At 31.4% G+C, this 27,583-nt stretch overlaps 1 protein-coding gene across 2 annotated transcripts in view; it reads right to left on the bottom strand.

Annotated features, from left to right (window-relative positions):
* LOC112694248 (zinc finger protein 423) overlaps positions 1 to 27,583 on the bottom strand; it is a 165,529-nt gene that overhangs the window by 87,022 nt on the left and 50,924 nt on the right. For both annotated transcript variants that reach the window (XM_025569661.1, XM_025569662.1), the window contains exon 3: positions 21,621 to 21,743. In XM_025569661.1, the coding sequence (XP_025425446.1) occupies positions 21,621 to 21,743 (123 nt within the window). The remainder of the gene's footprint in view (positions 1 to 21,620; positions 21,744 to 27,583) is intronic.

The raw sequence follows: 27,583 nt of genomic DNA, 5'->3' as shown, positions 1-27,583 counted from the left end.
ACGTCAAAAATAAAATAATAATAAATAAAAGTAATTATTAATCGTGCGGTCATCTGTCAACTCATCTGCTTTCAATACATTATCGTGAGTACTTATGTATATTTTTTTAGAAACTTAACACTAGATTTTTTTTCGTAAACATAAATAACAACAGTACATTGTAAAGTATAGGCATACAGATTTTAATCCTACCCAAACTACCTGGTTAATGGGTTTCCAGTCAATCATCCGATTCGACCCATTAGGCACTGGGTGGCATATAGTGGACATGGGCTATTTATCCTTACCAAAATAAACAAAATATACATCAAATGTCAGACAAATTCTTTTTTTAATTTTATAGTTCATGCGTGAAGATTGGGTGCATTTTTCCAGACATAATCCCCACGCCCTTGTCCTTCCGGTCCAACTCTGTTGCTCAACTAAAGGAGATTAAGGGATAAAGAAACAAGTGTCAAAGAGAAGCAAGCAACGGAGTATATTATATTATATATATATATATATATAACGAGATGCAATTAAAGTAATGGTGTTTGACGGTGGAGAGAGAACAAAACAGTTTTAATGCTTAAACGACATTTCGGGTAGTGTATTGTTTTAGCTTTTCCTTTTTTTTCTTTTTTTAGCAGCAAACAAAAAAATAAAATAAAGAAAGGGTCTCGGGGGACAATAATGTTCGAGGAGATCCAGGGACAGGCTTCAAAATAAGACCTGGGAATTGTTTCATTTTCTCGGACAATCAACGAGCGTTCCTTTTATCCACTCGTTCAGCCCTATCGTGTTCGCACCGGTCAATGTCAAAATCCCGGATGGATGATTATCCCTGGGTCCCAAATCGCCCTTCTTTTTATCGTCTTTTCAAGACTGCAATTCGATTTAACGTCTATACTCGTTTCCACGTCAATTTGAGACAATTTTCATTTTATAGAAAATAGTAGTGCACGCTCTCATGTTTAGTGTGTGTATAATAAAGTCGCATCGGTCAGTAGTAAAATAAAAATAAAGAAGTTTATTATGTAGAAGCGGAGAAAGAGGAAATAATAAAAAAATTGGATGGATGTGTTTGGATCAAAGGATGTGTGTATTTTAGAAATGACAATCGACTTTAACGGATCAATGAACGACGCACCCTTTCTGATCCTATACATGCCTGTGTCCGCGCGTCTGCATGTCAGTATACTTGTGTACATTCGTGCAAACAATCTATAGACGTGTTAAAGGCGAAAAAAGAGCAAAGGCACCTTATTTTGAAAAGGGATCGACAAGTATATGATTAACGCGTGTTCCTGGAACTAGTGTCTATTGTATGATATTTTCTCCCACAAGGGAACACCATATACAAAAACCACCCAGAATGATGATTCCAAGTATTTTTCAACTAGGTCATTTTCGCCAACGATGTAGATACTCTCAACATGAATGTGAAACCACCATTCGGTATAAACTCTCGATACGAGTACCGGTGCGATTGCGATGTGCAATTCATTATAAATAATATAACGATTTATCATAACGGTAACTTTTTTCATATTTTTATAATTATGTAGATGGTTCAATGTATTATTTTTTATTGCACGTATAATGGTGAATGTCTATTGATAAAAAAAAACTCAGCAATACGTGTAAAAATTAAAATAATCATTTGAAAAACCTAATACGTTTATAATACCTTAAAAAATGAGTTAAATCAAATTTATATATACTCGTATTAGCAATCATATCAAACACTGAATCAAAGAAGTATAATATTGTACAGTCACCAGTTACATATACCATTATCCCAATTGTTATGCGCCGCTTTTAAATTATTATTAAGGACAATTTTTAGATAAAGAGGGTATTGTGTAAAAAAAAAAATACTTTATTTCGCGAGACCAATCAACCACCTGTTGATTTTCAAGCAACATATTTATATTAATAATGATTTCGATTGTTTTGCCAAAATGACAAGTAAATCTATTTAGTAGTATCATACTTATAGTGTACTATAAGATAGGGATACAATGAAAACATTATTTAACAATTCGCGTAATATATGGCCAAGTATTTAAACAATCTGCATATCTTTTATAAATGTAGATAACAACAAAGAGGTATGTTTACATTACATACGAGTAGTTTAACTCACACAATCAAACTATTATTTTGTGTTTTAGTATGCTAAATGTATTGTAGTCAGTTGATTTTCTTTTTAAATTAAACTCTTCTCTCAATAATTATCAATTAACTATCAAATAATTATTGATATAATATTTTTTTGGATCATAAATATAATATAATATTTCAATAAACAGTATATTAACTATGGTAGCTATTTTTTACAGTTTTTATACTATCAATTTTTACACCTAAAATTTTATAATCCAACCTTAAACTTTTAAAAAACTACCTTATTCATTATTACTTGTATAATTTGAAATACAACTAACTAAACTTTTATTGTCATTTGTTAAAAAAAATCTTTGAACAAGAGTTTATTTAACGTACCTAAGTCATTCTAAGGTAATTCTGAGATACTTTTTCAGTTTTATCACGTGATATGCTTTCAAACAATATTATGTATAAATGTATGTAGGGACGTATACAAGGAGGTGATGTGGGAGTCAGATCCTCCCCATAGGCCCTTTTAAAATTGTATAAAATAGTGTTCTTAATGTAAGGAAATTATAAGGAAACAAAATAATATTGCAAGGATTTATTGTAAATTATTATTTTGACACATTCAATATATATATATATATATAATATTTTGTTATTTTTTATTTCAATGTTCAAGTACTTAGGTTTAAGAATTTTTCTTCCATAATAATTTGTTTGAAACTAATCCTCCCCCCCATACAAAAGTTATATATACACCATTAAGTGTATGCACTGTGTGTGTGTAGATCATGGAAAAACTATATGATTCGTTAAATTACACTTTTGTTATTATTCAGCTACTCATGTTTATCTTATATATTTCAAAGAATTTTTGTATTGAATCATTATTATTGAACAAGGAAAACTATTAGCTAAATTCACACCGTAGTATACTGTCAAATTCATTTTCGAATCTTAAAATATAAATAAAAACTATTATTGAGTTTAACATTGATGAAGACAAAATCTAATAAATTAAAAAACAAATATAGGTGATTACCTGTAGTATCGATTTGTATAAAATTATGGTGTTGAAAATATAAAATATGTTACTAATGTTGTAAGTGGTTATGCAAGTGGTACCTTATATTTTTAATTTTTTACTTTCTACTTAAATTTGAAACAATTTCGAATAACACACGTGTCTGGATGGAGTATAAATGTTCCAATAGATTCACCTCAAAGAAGATTGCAAAAGTAATATAAATATAAAAATGTAAAAAAATTACACATACATATTACCTAAATATGTCCAGGAAGAAAAGTTTTATTTATTACAAACTATCACATAATATTATGCTACAACGGGTAATATTTTGAACGTATTAAAAAACCGTCGATTTTAGTTAAATCGAAACTTGGTAACTCGAATAAATAATATTCCCCTTCAAATAAAAATAACACGACAACTAATTAATATTATTAACTTGACAATTAATTGGATAATTTTTCAGTACAACAAATTTTCTTATCCAAATGTAATATTAAAAATACTTCATTACCGTTCGTTATAGTTTATAATTATTTTACCGAAAACAAATGGTAAAAAAGATTATACCGTCTATAAATGATAGCACTTACATTTAATCCGATTGGATTATAAATATTTATTGGATTGGAAAAAAAAAAATAAAAACAATGAGTCAGTCGTAAAACTATTATACATAGCGCGTTTAGTTTTGAAAACGCTCGTTTGCAGGAAACTTTAATACACACGGAAATATTAATACATAGTTCATAGTTAAATAAAGCGTATTGAATAAATCAAATTTTGTTGTTATTTCATTTAAATAAATTCGTGTGTGTGTGTGTGTGTGTGATGTGAATTATCATTGTGTTTGTACACGTTTAAGAACACCTATTTCAATTTTTCAAAGTATTAATATTTTATTGTTCACACCACAACATTATCCCGGGGATCGGTCGAACCACCGTCCGCGCTCGGTTTGTGAAATATTATATCGTGCGTGTACAGAACAGGACGAGGGGTTTCGCGCAACAAATGGTCTCGAACGCGGATGTGACGACACAATATCGAGTTTTTACCACGATTCTCGGTGTTCACCGTCTTTATGACGGATAGTTTTATTTAATATTAACGAATAAACGCGATTGTTAAACAATAATATCTGATTCTCGTAGGTACGCCTATAATAAACTGTTATCGATTGTAATTGTAATTATTAGTATTAATTATGAACGAGTCAAATGTTCCGATTTCAAATGCATCATTAGGAAAAATAAAATAAAATCATTATGTACATATAACGGTATAATGGTCGGTACCGTAGTTATTTTATTGTACTGGTGTTTTGCTTTTTGTATACCAAAGTGAAGAATAACCCTCGTGGAACTCCTTAAGGTATTCAAGGATCATTGACTCACCACATAGTAACGGAATAGGTAGGGGGTGTGAATCAATATGAACGTGAATATCGAAACCAGCCCATGACATTTTACCATCGCCGCATACCGACGGATGGAACGTGAAGAAACAAAAATAAATACAACATCGCGGCCTCATGATACAAACACGCGGATCTGAGACTAGTAATTACCTGATCCGGTGATCATAGATATTCGAACCAGAGCTCGCAACTGTGGTTCGGGAATAAAGGTGTCCCCAGTTAATTGCTCGGAGATGAACATTAAACGCACGGGTCCCGTCGGGTTATGGGCGCTCGGAGACCCGTTTCGAAGTACCGTTTATGGGTCCCTGCAGGCAACCTCTACCCCAACAGCAAATAAGAATTGCGATAGAAGAGTCTACAAGAAATCCACGTCAATCCCTCTCCACCACCACCACCACCGCCGCCACAACTTTCAGTAGCAAGTTTCACATACACGCACGGTACGGTGCTACAACGATCGACAAACTGCCGTTAGTTTACCCTGCCTACATGTAGATAGAAGGACGGTCACGTCTTTGGCCGCCACGGAACAACGATTCCGTGAGGGTACTAGTGTCCGCGGAAATAGTGCAAAAACACACATATTATTATTAGAGTGAGCGCGTGTAAAACTTCCCGGTGTATAGTGTACAAGCACTGCTGGCACGAGTTTCGTAGTATTTACCAAAACAACCACATTGTACATTGTTGCTAGCAGGTTAAGTATTGCAACCCCCTGGACCACCACGGCGATTTATCGTGCTCGTTCAAACATATTACCTCCGCGAACGGGCAAACCCTGGACGATATCGTGACGCGCGTGTTTGAAAACTCCCTCGACCACCGTTCTCGGTTTGAAAATCAAATCAAATTTGATCGTATCTAATCTCACACATACCCATTTCGGTGGAATCTGAAAGTGCACGCATATTTTTTGTGGATTCGTCCCCTCCGGTCGGAGTTATATAGTTAGGCAAGATTGTCAAGGCAATGTTTAACTTATGGTTTTTCAATTAATTATAAATTATAACAGTTCAATTAGAATTAACCTAAATTTTATTTTTGCTTATTGAGGTTAAGAGTTAATCCATAGTATACTCATAAACCTATATAAAACATTAGAAATATAAAATTCGAAAAAAAAACTCTGATATAAAGTTTTAAATGTTTTTAAATTTTCATTATTTAGTTCTATTCCTTAATTTTTTCAGATAATTTTTATTTTACTAAGAATATCGATATATTATTAAAAGAAAAAGAATATACAATATTATGTGGATTAAAAATCTATATACTTATTGGACAGACATATTGAATTTTATGTATCAGGAGATAAGTGAAAAGATGATTTCACATTTTTTATTGATGAGAAATCTGTGTTGGAATAATAATACATAATTATGTGTACTTCAACACTTTTAATGAGAACTTTCAGAACGTTCAATATTCCCGGGAGTCTTTCAAATCATTGAATTTTCAATATTTTGCTATCATTACCAACTTTCTTTTTGGAGTTGTTGCATATAGTGTATTTTTAGTAGGAAAGTATTGCTATAAACTCTAAAGAATTTTATAGAAGTTAGGTGTGACCCCAAAGTATACCTTTACTATCCCAGCAATACTCTTTTCTCTCAAGGGAACACCGAAAATAAGTTTGAATCGTCAATAACTACATTACCGATTTTTTTTTTCTTGTCTTTTAGCCAATAAATTATCAAAAGTAATATTCTTAACGTTGAATTGATGATATAAATTCTATACACTGAAACTGATACGTGAATGAAAACATTTTTGAAAGTTATTTCAACTTTACATATATCTACACTTTTGGTGTCTCTTAAGTAATAATAACATAGTCTAACGAACCTTTTGAATTCTATACATGTGTTCGTTCGAAATCGAATAATATAAAAATATTATAGGCTATAACAACGAAATATTAAATTATAAATTAATTTATTCGTAAATAACCAAATATTATTATTGAATAATATGATAGTGACAACGTGTAAAATAATAGTAGGCAAACGATTGAAACAAACACTATTGTTAATTTTTCTTTGAAAATATCTGTTTTATTTGAAATAATAATATTATTATATATATTATAAATCAAAAGTTTATACATTTGAACAAAATTATATTTAATAGATATTTTAATATTACATTTATTCGTGTTTATTATTTTATTTCATTTCTGTTAATTCCTTAGTAATCAACTAATATAGTAAATACACAAAATTATATTACTGTATGCATAGTAAATCTAAACAATACTAGTCGATCAGGCCAAGCTTTGCTATTGGTAGATTGCATTATATATTGTTGTCCTATATTTCTCTATGTGCATATTTTTATTTACCTCTGTAAATAAAAAAATGGGTGACCTGTATGTAACCTTAAGATTGTAATACGGTTAAAGAAAAATATGGATGATAATTCATATTGGTGAGATTTCATTATTTTTATTTGTATTAAATGATCGTAGGGGCAACAATATTGAATGAACAATATTTTTTACTATTCTATTCTCAGAATATGTACTTGAACCAACTTAAAATAATTTAAATTAATATTAACATTTAACGTAACGCGATTGAATAAAATATATTTTCAATTTTCTAATTTAGTGTATAGATTAACCGAGTTTTCGGAGTTTTTAATTTTTAATATCGTAAACAAAATGTAGCTGACCACGCGAAAAACGCGGATTTTTTAAATTGAATCCAACAATGCACAGTGACTGATTGCCTTTAAGCTTTTATGATTGTTGTCGTGAAAGTAAGACGCACAGGAAACTATGGTCAATTGAATATGCCAAGAAAATTTTATCCTAACCAAACCTAACTGTAATAATAATAATTAATAACTGTTTTCTTTTTTTCATTCAATTAATAAGCTACGAAGGATACAAAAACCCCGGTTTTCGGACGTGGTAGTGCGATTATCGAAGCGTTTGAATGGCATTAAATCTTCTCGGGACACGTGAAAAATTTTGCAAAAAATTGTTCCATTAAATCATTGAATCTATTCATCTTAGACATTTCTATAGGCGCATAAATATATATTAATCATAATTATTGCTCCAAAGTATGCAAATGAACGAAATGTATTCAGTTTCATATGACCAATTGTATGATCGTCCAACGTCCATCGTTATATAGCGGGTAGGCAAGCATCTTTCGCACACTGCGAGGGATTATGTTCCAATGGAACGCATATGAGGATCGCACTTGCGATACGTACTTCCGGTACGACACGGTTCAACAATCTAAAACGACACAACGCGAGTGCGGACTTGTGGAAATCACGTGGACACTCATCCGAATTGAATTGCGTGACAGTGGTAGGCACGATGCGTGGGCTGTACAAAAGTATAGTGACTGGGTTTAAAGAAACTGTCATTACAATTGGTGCATAGTCGTTCTAGGAGATATCCTGAGAGTTGAGAACATTCGTAACACGTATGACAGGGTATCCGGCACTCATTATGATACCTTCAAAAATCATGAAGATAATCAAATCCTATTTTTGTATGACTCGCAGGTATACGGATTACAAATATTCGCATTTCAATATTATATTTACATTTTTCGTGAGTTATAATAGCCGAGTTTCAATTTTCTATTTATTAGTTCCAAAAAAAAAAAAAAAAATAATTCTTTATAAATTATGATATCCATAGCAAACGGTAATATAAGCATTCTGTGAACACTTTTTGTCTCCACGATTATTATTTTTTGAATTGCGATAAAATCAAGTTTAACAAATTCGATTTTATTGAAAACTAATAAATCGTACATTTGACCGTAGTTTTATGATTTTTAGTTATTCTATATCAAATATAATGAATATGTCATAAAATAATCCCTTTTAATGTACCAATTAGAATACATTTACCATCTTTTATTTTTAATTGAGAAAATCGGAGTTCTTCTACTAATCGAAATTGTATAATAGATAAAAAAAAAAATACACGTTATGGTTATACACCCATACATTCCTCGTCACACTCAGAATCTTAAACAATGATGAATATTATAAAAATAATTAATTGAAACGTAAACAAAGGGATAAGCTCTATAAGATCTTAACCATTATTCGAAAATAATAAAACTAAAATTATTTTAATTAAATTGCACATCAAAATATAAAGCTTTAATATTTGTAGTACAAAAAAAAAACAATAATTGTCCTATATTCATTATCTCTAAAGTATTGCAATGTGTATATCTTTATGTAACACCCAGTGTGTGTGTGTGTGTGTGTGTGTGTGTGTGTGTGTGTGTGTGTGTGTGTGTGTTTGCCATTCGTCCGACAACGGTTGTCACTGCCGTGGGACCCTGTAAGTAAAATAATCAATTTCGCGCCGATACAATATCGTATCTTTGTTAGAAAACACGCTGCTGCAATAATTTAACACGTGGATCTAGGGAACGATCTCGGAAGAGTAAGTTGTTTTCCTGGACGGTGTGTTTGTATAGTGTACAGTAAGGCACAACGTATTACAAGGGACGTGTGTGTGCCGTACACGCGCGTGCAACATTCACCGAACGCACCTGGGGCGACTGTTCGCACAAAAGGGTCCTTAAAGCTCGTTTGCTACCGCCGCCACCGCCGCCGTGAGCCGAGAAAATCAATTAGTCGGTGGTAACACGGTACGGCTGTATGTACGCCGGGTTCGAGGGCGCGCACTATACGACGTGAATAACGTGACAATTTTGTGATCAAAAAATGTCTATGGTTTTCTCGAAGTTTTACTTCAAGTGGACTGTTTTTTCGAATACGTGCGTTACTGAATAGACAAATTATTCACACACGGTTGTACCAGACAATTTGTGTGGGCACATGCTGCATAGGTCCGGCAAACGAATAAATGTAATGTTGGTAATTTCTAGACAAATATCATGTATAAAATAAATTACAATTCGGTATACGAACACGGTAATACATTACGAACGTTTAACGTTCGAACAGAGCTACATGAAAAATCGAGCGAAACGATAGGAATTATTTCCCCCCCCCCCCCCTTTCCCCCGGTAGATGGGTGGTTTGATCAGACCCGGTAAGATATGTAAATATCTATATTCAAACCACATCTGCTCACGTACCGCAGTGATGTCGTCGTAAAAAAAAAAAAAATAGCAATAAAAAAATCACAATATTACAATATCCGCGCACATGCGGGCCGCCGCGGTGATGAACAACCCGTCGTGGTGTCGTCACGGTCGCAAAAGTTGACGGGAAATATGTTGTTGTTGTGTACCACACGCGCGCTTGTTGCGAACATTAATCGTCCGCCGTAACCGCACGCGCGCGCGCCACCATCGAAACGTATCGGAAAGAAAAAGAAAAATACAAATTTTAAACATTTCGTCGTCTGGACGCGCATTGTGTGCGAGTGTGCTGTACGAGTTTGATTTGAAAACCGCAAAACGAACGGTTATTCGTTTTTATCATTACGAGTATACACCAAACGCGTAAAATATTAATCATGTACGCGACGGTCGTAATGCATCGGACGCTGTAATATAATAATAATTATTTATAATATTATTATTCTTGTTACAATTATTACGATCGATCGCGAAATGCTACATCATTTGTGGACGAATTTTTTTTTTTTTTTTTTATATATAAAGGTGATAGCCATGTCTCCCTGTTGGTTGCTAAGTTCTTCAGTGTTATTGAATTTATTATGATCTGTAATGGAATGATTATCCGATAACTTGTGACCAATATTTGTAAGGTTATAAAGATTATAATATAAAGAAAAGGTTCCGGTGTAGCGGTATGTAATGGTAACACGGTACGGTGAACAATGTAGAGTCGACTTCACATACCTACCCGTTCTTTACACCAGTATTTTATAATACGACTGTTGATAACAACCTCCGTCGATCATAAGACCTTTGGGAATAAAGAGAAAAACCCGAAAAACGTTATGACTGTTAGTACGATGGTACCCGTTTCCTTTTGTCCCGCACATAAACGGGCCGCGAATCGTCGGACTTGACGTCCTTCTTTTCCGGTACAATAATAATTGTTTTTCACGGCTATTTGTAATTAAAAGAAAATATTAAATTGAAACATTTCTATTCCACTTCGCTGTTCGATCAAAACACGGGAACTTTTAAAATAAACTACTCTTCCGGTTAGATTTTCATTAGGATATTATATTTTACATATAATTGTAATTGTGTTACAGAACGAGTAATTATATTTTCACATCCCGCTATCGTTCCATAGCCATAATTGTTAACACTTCAAATTTTTTATTTCATTTAAAAATAAGATGAATACAAACCTTTTAACATAATATATTACAGTTAATTGATAAAAAATAAAGTAATTTAAACTATGAACTGATGAGCATTACAGATGAGCATTATTGAATTTTGTTGTAATTATTTCTAATTAAATTCAATTTCATTTTTATCCGTTTTTATTTTACACGATGCATAAACAACTAATTTCGTAGTACATTAAACATAATATTAACTATACTTATACCCAGGGATATATTGGTAGAAAATAACTGAAGTAACTCTATTTTCTACGAATAAAACCTAAGAATAATTTTTTTTTTCGCTTCGCTCAAAAACAATAGGTAGGAATCTATTACTCTTTAACTTACTTTAACTCACATACTTAGTATATAAATTAACTATACATATTATTAATATACGAAAAGTGTCTTCATATTAGTAATTAATTATAATTTTTCTATTCTAATTCCACGTATACTTCAAAAGCATATGTTATGCACATTGAAAAAAAATATCAACCACAACCACAAATTGTATTTAAAAACATGATTAAAAAATACACGTTATTCATTTTTCATTTTAATAATTTTTAATTTGATCAATATAATAACGAGAAAGGTGAAAATAGAAATATTAGAAAAAAGTAAACAGGACCGTTTGAATTCAAACTCCATTTGTCAAGAGATATAAACTTTTTGATGGGCTTGGCGTACACATACATAATATTTTCGTAAATATACACTTACTATAAGAGAGGTAGTCGAGAATGCCAAAGTTTAACTAACGAGATAAAATGCTCGTATTCAATTCATACGTATCATAATATAGTATATGCATAAAATAGCGACGAGAGATCGCGGCGGCAGTGACGATGATATATATATTCACCTGATCGTTAAGCATCCTTTAAGCACAAAAGATGGTAGTAAGAAAAAACTTGAAAGAATTTTTTCTTCTCTCAATCCTGAACAATAATAATTAGACGGAAAAAAAAATGCTCGAGAAAACGGAGTATGATATTTTATACATGTACTATGAGCGTGTGCGTGCGTGTCTCTATTGTTTTAAGAGTAAACAACGATTTCGTATCGTTTTCGTATATCTCATCCATTCATACACAATACCACTACATAATGTAGTGTACACGAGTAATTCGTGGTTTGGGTTCCTTTTGCGTGCGACGCGTCTATTGCATACGTATGTACATTCTTACTACAAGAGTGTGAGTAAAAATGTGTGTGTGTACAATCTGGCATTGGTAGTCGTGTGATAATGGTAATGGTATACAACCTTTGTCCGAAATGCGGCAAAAATGAATTTTGTCTTATTATTATTATTATTATTATTATTATTATTATATCACCGCCGCCGACGTAATATCTCGTTGTGGGGGTCCCCAGCACCTGGGTTTCTCGGTTCCCATAATTCCACCGCCCATTACTCACACAATAAATGACAAAACTATTGTGGTAGCAGAGCAACAGCAGCAGCGCAGAGTGTGGATGGCATTTGGGGCCCGTCACCCTCCCGCTGTGCGTCGACGACATAATTAATGACAGCTTGTGGGAGTCTGACGTAGCTTCTGTTTTATTTACTTTTTTTTTTTTTTTTTTTAAATACTCCTTCTCCGACTTTTTTTTTCATATTTCCCTCGTATATCTCCAGTTGAATAATTACAATATTATTACTTCTCCTGTTCGTGTTGTGCCTCTGCGTGTCCATATTTGTACGTATACTATGTACATGACACCATGAGTAACAGCGGCTCTATTCGAATGTATAATTGTGTCCAAGTTTAAGAATGAAACTTTAGTCGAGACGGCGAATTATTGCTATAATTGATTGTTCTTGCAACGCTATAATATAGTCCAGTGGTTCTCAAACTGTGGTACGCTTACCCCTTGGGGATACTCGAGATTTTTTAGATTTTTTTTTAAGGGGTACGAGTCTGACCAACGAACATTTAAGTTTAAATTTTTTATGTGAAAAAGGTTATTCAACTTTAACTTATGTTAAAATAGAAACAAATTAAACATTGAAGATGATTTAAGATTGTATTTAACTAAATTAGAAGCCAATATTTATCAACTGTGCCTACAAAAACAAGCTCACCGTTCTCACTAATTTCTTTGAAAGTAAGCTTTTTATTTTTAACATTTTTTGTGTATTAGTTTTTAATGAAATAAAAATATAAGTTTTTAAGTTGTTTTATATTTATTATAGTTAACTAACTAAGAAGGAGTATCCAAAAAAGTTAATTGATAAAAAGGGGTACAGTGCTTATAAAAGTTATAGAATCCCTGATATAGTCGATGTAATAGACTCTTGAAAAAAATATGAGAAAGAGGTAGTGATAGGGAGTGAAAAAGAGATAAAAAAAAACACCCTATTAGATGCTTGTGACATGCATTCGTCAAATGAATCCTACAAGTCATCTAATATTCAAACCATTTTATGAAAGTATTACACATACAGACCCCTAAAGACCAACATTCGAGTCTAATGATTTTTCGAAGAAAGGTGCTACTATACAGTTATATATTATTACTAACTTATACGTTAGAATATAAATGGTTTTAGCGAATTTTAACTATACATTTATTTTAAATTTTAAATAAAAATTATATTCAATTTCCAAGACTGTGTTACAACTTGAGTAAATAACTGTCATTATTTAAGATACTTATAGCTATATTTTCATAACTCGGTGAGATTTATATGCAACCATTATTGTTATTATCAACTTTGAATGTACTTTTTTTAAGTGGAACATAATTCTAGGGTTATAAGCTTCAAATCTCAGAAAATAAGAGTTACATTATAATATATAGTTTTATTTAAAAATTTAAAAACATACAAATATAATGAATATAAGCTTATAAAATTCTAAATTTTTGTTCAATACAGTATAAGTACTTGTATTCGATCTACAATAGTTATCAATAATTTCATTGGTTATTAATTTACAATTCAATATATTATAATAGTCACTGTTTCACTCTGAATTATGAAAGCAACAGAGTCGAACCTAACTACTGTAGTCTGTGTCTCATCAATCTTTATTATTTTTATTTACTTGATATAATACATTTCAAAACTAATTTATATAATATTTAAATTTAAAAAATTTAAATTCCCTTGATGTAAACTATTTAGAACTTTACGCTGTCAGATAAAATTCAAAAGTATGAATTAGTATAACCTTTACATACCATACATTTATATTAATACACAATGTATTATATCGGAATTAAATTAGTAAAAAAAAAATCTATTTGTATTGACTAGGAAATTTATAATTTTAAATTTCATTAACTCTAAGGCAATTCAATTATTTGTGATATATTACCATATAAGTTTACGTTCATCGTGTTTACTAGTAGGTCATCTAACTTATAGTGTTCTCCCTAATATTGTACTATTTGTACTCAGTTAACATAAGAAAATACTCACCCTAAATGATATATATTTTATAAAATATTATTTTATTTTACAGTCAATCAGCTAAATCTAATCTTTGACGACTGAAGTATCATGTATTATATAAATTAATCAAACATTTTTAAAAATATTTCTTAGTTTAAACAACATAAAATGTAATTGCTTTTTTCTGTTTCTCTATATAATGTAAATATATATGCATTTATATCGTAAAAAATAATTAAAATCTCTTTTTTTATTTTATGAAATTCAAGACCCCAAATTATTTTTCGAATGTTTTTAATTTTAATTTTAATTTTATTGAAATATTTCTATTTATATTAAAATCGATCATAAAACCATTTATGTCGAGTTCACAAAAACTTGGAATACATTTCATGTACCATCAGTAGTATTAATGATAGGATTTTTTTTTTTTTAATTTTATAGTGAACGTTGAACATCGATAATAATTCACTTTCCTCTCCCGACAAAATTACGCACACGTGTGTATTGTTAAATTCTGTCATTTCAACGGAAATAACTAGTCGTTAGAACAAAGGCCAAATCAAGTATTTATGGTTCTCATCGTCAATAGTTACAAGGTTCACAGCAGGTGTCACCTGGTCTGTTAGTGCTCGACCGCGGACAACCAACAAGTCAGATCAAATGTGGTGGAAGGAGTTGTGGCGGTGGTGAGTGAGAGAGCGCGGAGGACAGCACCTGCATTACCACAAACACGTGCCATACCCACCTGTAAATCGATTATGTACGTTCATTGAATTATAAAACCAATGACATTGTTCGAAATCGATTAATTCCCGAGTTGGTGTTTTCGAGGAAAATATTTCGTTCTCTACGCAGTTTGAAAAAAAAAAAAATGTAAGAACCAAACGAACAAGCACCATGCATAGGGGGGTCCGGACCCCATGGACCCCCCACTGGCTACGTCCCTGACGTATTTTCTATGGCTTCCTTACACCGTTCATTAAACCATGAATTCTTACCGTTGAATGTGTTTTCTTTTTTAAATACTTCAGCTGATTTGTTTATTGAATCTTTAACTATGTTCCAAGTTTCTTCAAGGTTTTGTTCTGTATTTTGTAATGTTTTCATTAGTTCATTATTTAGTATTCCTCGGTATGATTTTACTTTCTCTCGATCCTTAGTGTTTTCTATTTCCAGGCGGGTTCTACCTTTTAGTTTTTTCTGCTTCCAACTATTAGCCAGTTTAGTTCTAAATGATGATATGACCAGGTAGTGATCTGTGTCTCCGTCAGCTCTTCTATAACTTCTAACTTGTCTAACACTAGATCTGTATCTCTTATCTATAAGTATATGATCGATCTGACTTTTAGTTCTTCCATCTGGAGATACCCAAGTTTGTTTGTAAATTTCTTTACGTTGAAACTGGGTACTACTTATAACTAATCCTTTGGTTGAGGCAAAGCTTATTAATCTTAGTCTGTTATTATTGCTTTCACTATGCATACTTTCTTTTCCTATAGTATGTCTAAAAGCATGCTCACGCCTTACTTGAGCATTTTGATTTCCAACTAGAATTCTTATGTAGCTTCTAGGTATCATGTCGTATACTCTTTCTAGATTATCGTAGAACGAGTCTTTATAATCGTTATCTGCTGTTTCAGTTGGTGCATAACAGTTGATTATTGCTATATTAGAGGTTTTCCCTTCAATTATTATATAGCATAATCGATCATCAACTGCTTCGAATTTCTTTACTAGTTTTACTAAGAACTCTTTTACAATAAAACCCACTCCGTGTTCGTGTTTTCCATTACCGCTTCCACTATAAAATATTGTCATGTTATCTGATTTGAGATGTCCAGATCCTGGCCATCTCACTTCTTGGAGGGCAACTAAATCTACATAATATTTCTTGACTATACTAGTAATACATTTTAGTGCTCCAGGTTTATATAAAGATCTAATGTTCCATGTTCCAAATCGAAATACTCCAGGTTTTCCAGGTTTAGTTCCATTTTTATTTTCCAAAAGATCTGTCCGAGTCTTAGTAGTAGATGGTTTCTTAACAGTGTTTTTTTACTAGGATGGGTCGTTAGCCCGTCGCTAAACCCCCAACCTGGAGGACCAGACTACCCCAACTAATTAAAGTCAGGGTAGTGCTACTGCAGTGCACTTATTGAAGTACACTGGGTGATGGGGGCGCCACTTTCCCTACGCCTCTATATTATATACTACTATACTATAATATATATATATATATATATATTACTATAGTAAGTTCATTTTACAGGGAAATACATTTGCTATAAGTACAAACTTGTTCTAAAAATAAACCAAATAAATAAGCATATATTTTTGTAATATATTCTAATTAGCTAAACAGTTTACTATGTATATATTGTTTGAAAGCTCTTATTTTTATTATTTTAAACATTTTATGAAGCGTTAACATTTTTAAAATAACAGTCTTAAAATAAATAATTATGAACGAAATTAAAATATTGTTGCAAGACTTATTATATTTCATATGATATTATAAATAGGGATTTACGAATTCTTAACCAGACTAGAATTAAAACACAATTGCTGAAAATCAAAAATATTTATTTTCTAGAGAATTTAAATAGGTATTTACTCGTATTGAATTCTTAATATTTTATTTACATATTTATTATTTATTATATTATAATAAATTTATTTTATTTGTTTTACCGTTAATTATATATTGTATATTTGGTTTGTTTGTCTATTATTGTTACATTGCTTAGTATAACGTTTAAAATTGGATTTCAAAATAAATGATTTTAAAAACAAAATATTATAAATAAATTGATTTTGTATTTTTTCCACTAACATTATTTTTTATAAATACCCTCAAAAAAATAAAACTCACTAGTTAGGAAATTATATCAATATAATAATAAAATTAATTTAATACAACTTTAAAATTAGGCACAGTAAATTACGTTGATGAAGTAGATTTTATTTATGGGCTAAAATCCGGGTGACATTTTTTGGTCCTTTACTCCTTCACGAATTATTTTCATCGGTTCCAAACATCGAAAAAAAATATTCTACCCGTCTACTCTTTGTATCGTGGTGCAATTTTTAGAATATATATATGTAATCCTACACATATAAATGTAAAAATCCTTTTCATTATTTCAATACTTTGAAACATTTGCATTATAGAACATTACGAATCATGGTGGTGTAGAGATAATTCTTGACAACTCAAATACAATTATACATAAGTACCTTCGGAGAAACTTAAAGGCTTTCTTCAAACATCGTGATTTGACTGCATACTAACATTTGTGTATATATATTGTAATTTTAAACATCAAAAGGGAAAGGAAATGCATCTTCTAATACTACTTTAATGTACATTTATATATAATAAGTACTTCAACGCACAAGAAAATTTGTTAAAATAAATATTACCACTGTATATATTATATACAACACTATATATAACACTAATAATATTCAATGTGATTTTAAAAATTACTAAAATTGAAAACATCACCGAAATAATGACTTGTGTCGGTTTTAAGCTAAATATTAAAAGCTAAATTAAAGAATACTTATAATTAGTAAATTCGTTTCCCCTGTTAACAACTAAATATGATTTATCATAAGCAAACTCCATACTCATTAGGTACATTATGTACATATAAACACTATATTTAAATTTAGAAGTTTACACAAGAATGTAAACGGACGAACTCTTAATATAGAATTAAGTGCATTAAAATTGTAAGTTATAATGGGCTCCATAGTCTCTGACTGTAAAATTTTAAAAATATTACCAGTCATGTTAATGTTACTAATTGTTTATTATCCGTATTAAATTTATCAAAAAATGAATTTAATTATGCCAATAAGCGTGAAAATAAAGCTTATTATATCCAAGTTGACTACACAAAAAAAATGTTGATACACTTTTGGATTACCTTGTTCCGTCTAATTTCAATGAAATTCCATTGCATTTAAAAAATATATATACTTCATAATGTTTATAAAACAGCTTAATAAGAAATAAAAAGTCTATTGTAATCTGTTGTTAGATGAACTTTTTTTCTTAATAAAAATAGTATAAAAACTTATTTAGTACATACAATTTTTGTTATGATAAAAGAAAATGTAAGATAAAAGAAAACGAAGAAAATGGACACAAAATTGATATTTATTTTGTGCAAAATCTGTAAATAGTTCACGCATAATTAACAAGTGTAATTTTTTTTTTTTTTAGTATTCATTAGGATAGTTTATGATTTGATGAATTAAATATAGGTAATTTAAATTATTTATTTAATAGTAATTTAAAATCGAACAGTGTATTATGATATTTACGTGTTAGCGCACCGACACATTTCAAGTCAATATGATGAATATAATAATAATATACACAGTTCTGTACAAGAGTCAAACAGATTTGAAGCTTTAAACTCAATAATTTTCTTACAACACACCATTAGATCATTTTTATAGAGTAAATCATTAAAACAATTAGGAGTTTTTACTAGTTTGAAATTGTTGATGAGTTAAGATTTCTATCAAAAAAACGACTGTTCATTTTTATTCTACGTCTGTATTTGATTAATTCAATAAATTAGTAAAATGAAGTCGTAATACGCATGTAACGGTCTTATAATTCTACCGTTGATATACAAGTAATTTAAGTCAAAAATACCGGACCCGATTGTAAAAAGTTTAATAAATCCATTATGCTCGTTAAAAGTTGTTGGACGACATATTTAATGGAACAAATTTACCACAAGATTTTTATGTCTTGAAAATAATCGCACGAATATCAATGTAAAACCAATATATTTCGTGGCTCGGCTCGGGATCTAGAAAGAATATAATAAATCGCCTAAATAAGAAACGACGACGACAGGATAGCACGAAGGAATAAGCACCGAAACAGCGTTACTCGCACGTACGCAGCAACTAACCGGACGTATTAAGATAACAGTGAAATGTCCGGTGGTCGAGATTAATAATATTAATACGGATTATATTAACGGATTCAGTTATTTAGAAATTCGGCGAAACAGCGAAACCGAAAAGAAGGAAACATCGCTGTGCTCTCTCGGACACACGGCAATCATTTCGGAGAGAACCATCGGTTTTTCTTACCCGCGCGAAATGCATTGCACGCATCGCGTACAGCGACGCTGAGAAACGGAGGGTGTGATTTGATGCGCGCGCGCATCGGTACTGTTATCGTTACCGTTCGAACTCGTAGGGTCGTGTATTGTTTGTACAACCTAAAAACGCCGGTTCATTATGCACATATTCCGGGCGAACGGACACGAGTTTTGCACAGGCCTCCGCAAACGGTGTAGGCGCACATATTGTGTTACTCATTACGTGTGCGCGCACAAAACAGTCACCGTTGCCCCGTCGGTGTGCGCATGCGGGTCGGGTCAGTCGACAGTTAAATTGAATTTCTGCAACCGGAGAACTGTTTATGCATAATGTATGTTTAGTTTTGGGGGACGAAGTGTATTCTCGTGTTCCCGATGCTGCTACCTGCAGTACGCGCGTCTGCCGACGAGGTGCACCGCGGTCACGGTGGGACCGTCGTCGCTAATTGACACGCGGGCGCACGTTAATTTTTCACATCCTACGAGCGCCGGGGCCACGGACCGCATATCGATTTTCCGACGGCGTCAAAGTGCAGCAGCAACGGTGACGGTGGACGGACGCCGTTTCATCCGATCCTCGTCCTTCATCCTCTCACCGTACCCCTTCCCCCACTGCTCCATACGCGCGCGGCTCTTGCCGATCCGCGGCGGCGACGGCAGTATTTACAGGGTTAGCGAGAAAATTCTTCTTTTTTTTTCCCCCACATGTGCATGACCGCCGGGGCAATAACAATCAAACGAAATGAATGTTTCTCCCCGCGATCTCTGCCGCGAGTTTATTGTACGATCCCCGCGGGACAAATCTGTCCTCCTGCGCGCTGTGCGTGTGCGCGTACGTGTGTATAGATGATGCCGGCAACTTTCAGCAAGGGTACAATTACAATGTCTCCACGAAACTCTAACCCATTCGGCCGCACGCACGTAGCAATATTTCGTGGTCGAGCACCGCGAAGATGAAAAACATCAATGGATTTACAGCGCGACAGAAGAAGGAAGAGCAATCAGTATTTAACAATTTTTCAATACTTCGGATTTCGTACACCATAGCGTTACGTTCCTTCATGTTTTCAAACATATTATATCATCATGTGGACTATGTCGAAAACAACGGTAAATCTAAAGGTAGACTAGACAAAGACAAGAGTCCGTATACAACCTATCATTTTCGATTGTACGTATTGTCGTGGTATTTGTTTTCAATATATTTCTATTATACGGTTTCGATTCTAAAACGTATGATATCATCATAATGCCTCAAATGAAACCAAAATGTATGTAACGAAGTTTCGGGTTTCGACTAGGAAAACGGCTTGTTCATCCTGCCTTTTGGACCCGATACCAACCAAGGTAAAAACACTTCATAATCACCTGTACCTACCCCTTCCGGTCATTCGTCGCCGTACAGAAGTATACCCATTTGTGAATCACATGAGCACGCCGGCTAGGCGAGAAAATGGTGAACTACTATATTACGGGTCAGCGATTCCCAAAGCGTATTCCACGGAATCTAATGGATAACCTGAGGGTTCGTGAGATGTATTGAGTATACGTTAGTCATTGCAATGAACAATAATCATGAACCATATGTGAAACATTTTCCGGAGCATTGGGTTTTTTAATAAACAGTTGATAAATCGGGATTAATTCGAAGTCAGAAACATTGGGTTCCACAAAACACAAACCGCTTCCTATTAAGGGCTCCGATGGTCGTAAGAGTTCGGGGACCGCTGCACTGGACAACACGTACCTAGTGTAATTTTTTGTAAAATTCTGTAGTAATTTTCTTATGAAAAATAACGAAAACTTGACTTTCTCTTATAAAATTTACTGTTGATTTGAAATACCATAACATTATGTTATTTCATTCCTTTAATTATTATGAAATTTAGCTTTGTTGCTAAAGTTACAACTTACCAAACATATATGCTATTTATATATGTATGGCTATTTGCACCTCCCCTCCTCACTATGTTAACACGATTTCTGGATCAGCCCCTGTCCTAGGACGTGGTAACGTTACGTAATAGTATCCATGTGCACATAACAGTACAACTATAGCTGTTTGTCGTCATGTCACATCGTGATGTACAGCGATGCGCACCCGTGTAACCATCTCGTATACCTATACACGAAAACTAGTAGTCTCGATCCAATGCAACAGGCGTGTAAGGCGAAGTTGCGACCGTGTTGAAAGACCCTACATAGCAAGGGAACGCGCACACGGTGTTTGAATGATGGTAATATAATTTTTATCCAACCTGAGAACAGACTGTGGTTCGAATCCTCGGTAAAACTCGCCGACAGATCGTCGTCCACGATGCACTCCTCCTCGTCCTCATCTTCGTCCCCTTCGTCGTCGTCGCTCTTCGTACTTCCAGATCCTGTGCAAAACAGAAATAATCGTACAAATAAGTTATTATTTCTTTTAAATACGTATTAGGAATCTATATATATATATATATAATATAATATAATATAATAATAATATAATATCCATTTTTCTCAAATTTTCTCAAATATCGGTACAAAATTTAATCCATTTTAGCACTATATTGTACAATGCAGTAACTATATACTACATTCAGCGTGTTTTATTTGATACAATATTAATATTTTTTTTTTAGTAAGAGATTGATTTTTATACTTAATCGATTTAATGGTAGTATATAAAATAAATGTACTACGATTTTTAATTATTAAATTTTGTTCCTATTTTGCATTTGATTAGATAACATTTTTTTTTTTTAACAATCCATTTTACAACTTCACTGTTAACAATTCTAAATGGAAATATTTACGATATCGTTTCATAACATAAAATAATTATATATTGCTAACAATAAAATAGAAAAATTAAAAAAATATACTCCTACAGAAAGAATAGAGAAAGATGCTATAAATGGAGGGTAAAAATATGAACAAAAAAAACCATAGATGCGTAAAAGATCTTACAGGGACCGATGTAAGATAAACGACGGATTCGTTGGACTCTTTTGGTAAACCGAAATTAAAAAAAGTGTTTTGGTGAACGGATTGTTTAAAGTCATATAAGCATACAAAAATATTTGCAATGAAACTAATTTCCCTCGATCTCTGATAAGACCTCGCAATTTGTCGGCTCTACTTTTATTGTTTCCCACTCAAAAATACGTACAGGCCATTATATCATTTCTTCTCGTTATTTCAAACACCATCAAGTTTTTTCGAATCGTTCCGCTACTTTTCTGATTGCCCCCGTATCGACCGTTCCAACGAAAAAATTGAGACACCCGTTGTTAACTGTAATGGTAAGGATGTAGAAATGTAGAGAAAAAAAAAAGAAAAGTTTTGCTGAAATATTACAGCAATACGACATTATATACGGGTCTCAATTATCACGATTATTGGACATTTCTAATGCTATATCTAAACTACAACTGTTTTTTGCCCTCTCTTGGCATTGGACTTTTTTCTTCATTTTTAATATACTTTTATGCTTCAACGTCAAACGTATTTATTACATTAACTATTATTCGGTTCCAGAAATTCATTAGACTAAACGTGTAATACATACTCAGCTATTCCACTCAATGCTCGGAAAATAGAAAAACTATTGCTTCATAATCTCTTTTTTAACTTCCACTGAACTACGTAAGCATGATCCTAACGATAATGATATCAATCAAAGCACGAGGTAACCGAATTAAAAAATAAAAAACCCATCACTCGTTCGGATCAACGAATTCGTTTTACAGTTGTATAACCATAGTGATTCCGCAAATAATATTACTTAATACATTATTGTACATATATGATTAAATTATTATTTTGTTAATTTTCCCCTCAAAATTATGTTAGATATACAAGCCGATCATCATTTAATATAATACATAAAATAATTCAAGTTTCCTTTATCATTTATACACCAGTTATTCCATCATGATCATAATATTTGTGTATTAAAATGATGAAATAATTCTGTTTTAATTAGTTACTTTCAGTTTTTAGTTTTGTATTTAGAATTTTACAATCATATATGTATATATATATGTGGTATACCCAGTGGTGTTTTGGCAAAAAAACTAGAGGGTATACGCGTATTTAAGGATTTATGACAATCACTATTGTGTCATTCGTTAGAATTAAAACTTATCAGATTTTATCATTCAAAAAGACGCTCGCTTCGCTTGCGAGTATTCAAGTATTTTCTGGATCTCATGTTTGTTATGGAAAGGGATGTATATGGCATCCATGCATTTAAATTTTGGTCCTATCTTATGACAAGTAAGACCAGACCCTTTAATCCTAAATCTTTCTTTAAGCAATCATCTTTCTTCAAGATTAAAAATAGAGGACTTAATTTTTAAATGCGCTTTACGACTGATATTGTATTTCTAAGATAAATTAAACTAGATTTTAAGTGTTTTGGCTACACTCAACAATGATGATAAAAACTATTTCTTCATTATTTTCTTTATCTTCGGAAAATCTACTTCACCTCTTGAATTTTATGCACCAAATTTGTATTGTTCGCTTAGTAAGAAACAAACCATACATCTGACACTATAACACTTGAGCGTTGAAATAATTTAGTCATTAGATGATGGAGACGCAATGTTTTTTAGGTTATGTATATATGTATACAAATGCTTAGATTAAGTTAAAAATAAGTAATTTTTAACGAATAATATATTTATTTTTAATTAAATGATTTCATAAAAAAACGCAAATTCCCTTATTTCTAAAATCATGAAAAATTTAAACTTCAGTTGTTTTTAAATTGTCTATAAAATAATGCGTATCAACCGTATATCTCAATTGTTTTTCTCGAATTCTCAAATAATAGTATTTAAATTACATAATATGCTGTAATGATCACACGTCTGCAAATTAATGCTTATATTTGCATGCATTACATTTTAATACAATCCATATGAAAACATGTTCGCATTATTGGGATGGTAAATTGGTTCCCAAATTACCTTTTATCGGTAAATTGGATCTCAAAAAAAAAAAGGTAGTAGATAATTTTAGTTTCAAAAAAAAACTAATATGAATAGTACGTACTAAGGTAAATAGAGTCTCAGCAAAAAAAATTAAATAATAATAATAATAATAATAATACAGTAAATATTTTTATTCAATTAATGTCTAATGATATTTTTTAGAAGTCAGATTTTTTAATTATAATATACATTTTATATACTAAAAAATCAGTTTAATTTTTATTATAATAATTAAATTAAAATATATCTATTTTTTATAATATTATATTCTTGGTAAAAACTTAAATGATACGGATTTGACAACATCAAATCGGGTTATTGTATTATTACAATATTTTGTCATTTGCTCCCTTAAATACTCGTATTGTTCTTTATCGAGCGTACCTACTACTGATTATTTGTTTTGTGCTTCATAATTTTACTTTCATCTCTGATTGTATGGATAATATTAGATAGGAATCGGCAATCGATAAATGCATACTATGATTATAGCCTTAATCTTCCTTTTAATGTGATACGCAAGAATGAAAGTTTTATCGCACTAAATATTTTAATATATTATAGTAGGTAATGTATTAAAAGCGAAGACCCAACTTACCTACTATCTTTTTTTTTCCCCGGAACTCAATTTACCGCTTTTAAAAGATAGACAATTTATCATGGTCCCAATTTACCTAGTCCCTCGCATTAATGAAGTACGCAGGGATGTACACTACTATGCTAGTTGTGTTTAATTGACATACGTTAATTTTATTACAAATATGTATTTATTGATTTATTAAGCAATATTACCCTCTTCCTACTAGTGCTATTGATACACGGATATCCGGGTACTATCCGGGCACCCGGGTACCCGGGTTTTATGGGTATTACCCGATTTACAACATTTTGGGTACGCGTTATGGATTGGGTATCCGTTATGAATCGGGTATCTGTTATGGTTTGTATACTCATTACTAGAGCTGGGATTTGTATGTAAATACATATTTTTTCTAAAACATGATAAATTTCGTTATCTTTTTTTTTCGTTGCACAGATAAATAACTGCTATAAATAGATATTATTTTATACAACTTTTTACAACAATTTACTGTTTACTTTTACATTACAGTAAATTAGTAGCTATAGGAATATAAAAACAGGATAGTTAACAAAACATTTCAAACACCTATCAATATAATTATTCAATTATTATAATTTTTGTATAGTAGTATATTTTAAGTTCAAAGCGTAACAATGAAACTATGAATATATTACACGTCATCAATAATATCACAATTTTCTTTTTTTTTTTTTGGCGCTGGGGATGGGTTTGAACGCCTTCTCACACGCTTCCCCCCACACCATATGTACGCCACTGATTGTGATTACTTATTATCTACGTAACTATACACATAAAAGGTAATGAATAAGGCCACTATATCTGTTTTCTGCAAGATTTAAATATAGACTTTATAATAGCTTTTAACATGTTATTCGACATTAAACTTGAATAAACTAATTATTGAAATATAATATTACTAACAACACTCGCATAAAATACTAAAGATTTTATTTTTAAAAAGTAATTTTATTAATTTAAAAGAGGAAATATTTTAATATTTTTTATTCGAATAATTGTGTAATGTATAATTTAATACTGATTACCTCTTAGCTAACCGTTTACGTATATCAAAAACCATCAGTTACTCGAAAATTTTGGGTAATGGGTACCCACTACCCAAAAAATCGGGTATTACCCGGATAAACGAGTACCCGGATATTAGCCACATCAAATCAAGAGCACTGCTTCCTACATTGTATACATTAATTTATTATTTTGAAAATATATTATTCCGTAAAACATTGAAACAGCACTTAACAAATAATTTGGAAACATCCATTCATGTGTATGATTAATCAAATTATAATTTAAAATAAAACGAGTGATTCCTGAACCAGATTTTTTTTTGTAATTGCGACTTGAAAAGATATAACCTACAATTTTACGCTTTTAAATAACCATTTATATTCAAACTGCCGTTAATAGTATTAATTAAGTATGTACAAAACTAAACGATGAGGCAAAAAGAATATAACAAATTAAATGCTGACAATATTCTGCAGCATATTACTACTATACTATATTTAAAAAATAATAATAATCATAATTAAAGGTACGTTTTCCTAGCACCACAATGTTGAAAAATCAATATTTTTTTTTGCGCCATTAATTGTACTATAATTTATACCAATTTGTATCATTCATTTCAGAATTTGTACCAACGAATTTCTCACAGAAAAATCGATTTATTTCTCTTTAGGGGTGCCAGAGAAACGTTTTCCCGGCACCCGTAGAGAGAAATCGATTTTTTTATGAGAAATTCGTTGGTAAAAATTCTGAAATTATTAGTACAAATCGGTACAAATTATAGTATAATTAATGACGCAAAAAAAATTATGAATTTTTCAACATTGTGGTGCCAGGGAAACGTACCTTATAATTAACATCAATATATAAATACCGAGACACATATATATACAAAGTTAACAATATTTATATCTAAGCTCATCTTCAAATGCACCGGACATTTTAATATAATTTCCAACACTCTTATCTCATCAATATTACAACAAAGGAGTATAAGACGATCACAGATTCACAAAGACTATTCAATAATATTTAAAAAAATTATATCAACAAATTATACAAATCTTTATAAAATCGATTAGTAAAAAAATTTTAAATTAAAAATGAAGTATAAATCAGTCACCATCCCATATTGTTACAGTATTTTTCTTTAATTATTAGTAATAACTAAAAACAAGGCCACCCGCAGAAATTTTTCTCGGGGGGGGGGAGGAAAGGGGCAGCGAAAAAATAATACACTTCTGCTTTTTATCACATCGTAAAAAAAATAATTTATTTACTATAATATAGTAAGTTAAACATATATATATATATATAAATATATAATATTATGTTGTTGTTATAAATAAGCCTGTATAATACAAATTGAAAAAAATAATTAATAATAAATAATTATGACTCATTGATCATTATCGTCAAATGAAAATAGAACACGCCGTGATTCCATGCAGAAAAGCTTAATAATATCTTCAACAATGTCAGATTGTTGAATTTTTAAAAAAATTACAACAATATTAACATAAAAGTATAAAACCACATAATAGATTAAATTTAATCTATTCTGTGATAAAATAGTCATCACCATGGATTTAGATATCTTAAACCG

Source organism: Sipha flava, unplaced genomic scaffold (assembly GCF_003268045.1).
Source record: "Sipha flava isolate LNK unplaced genomic scaffold, YSA_version1 126_pilon_pilon, whole genome shotgun sequence".
In the NCBI taxonomy this organism is placed as follows: domain Eukaryota; kingdom Metazoa; phylum Arthropoda; class Insecta; order Hemiptera; family Aphididae; genus Sipha; species Sipha flava.
The sequence above is the reverse complement of the archived record's forward strand: the minus strand, read 5'-3'. Positions and strand labels throughout refer to the sequence as shown.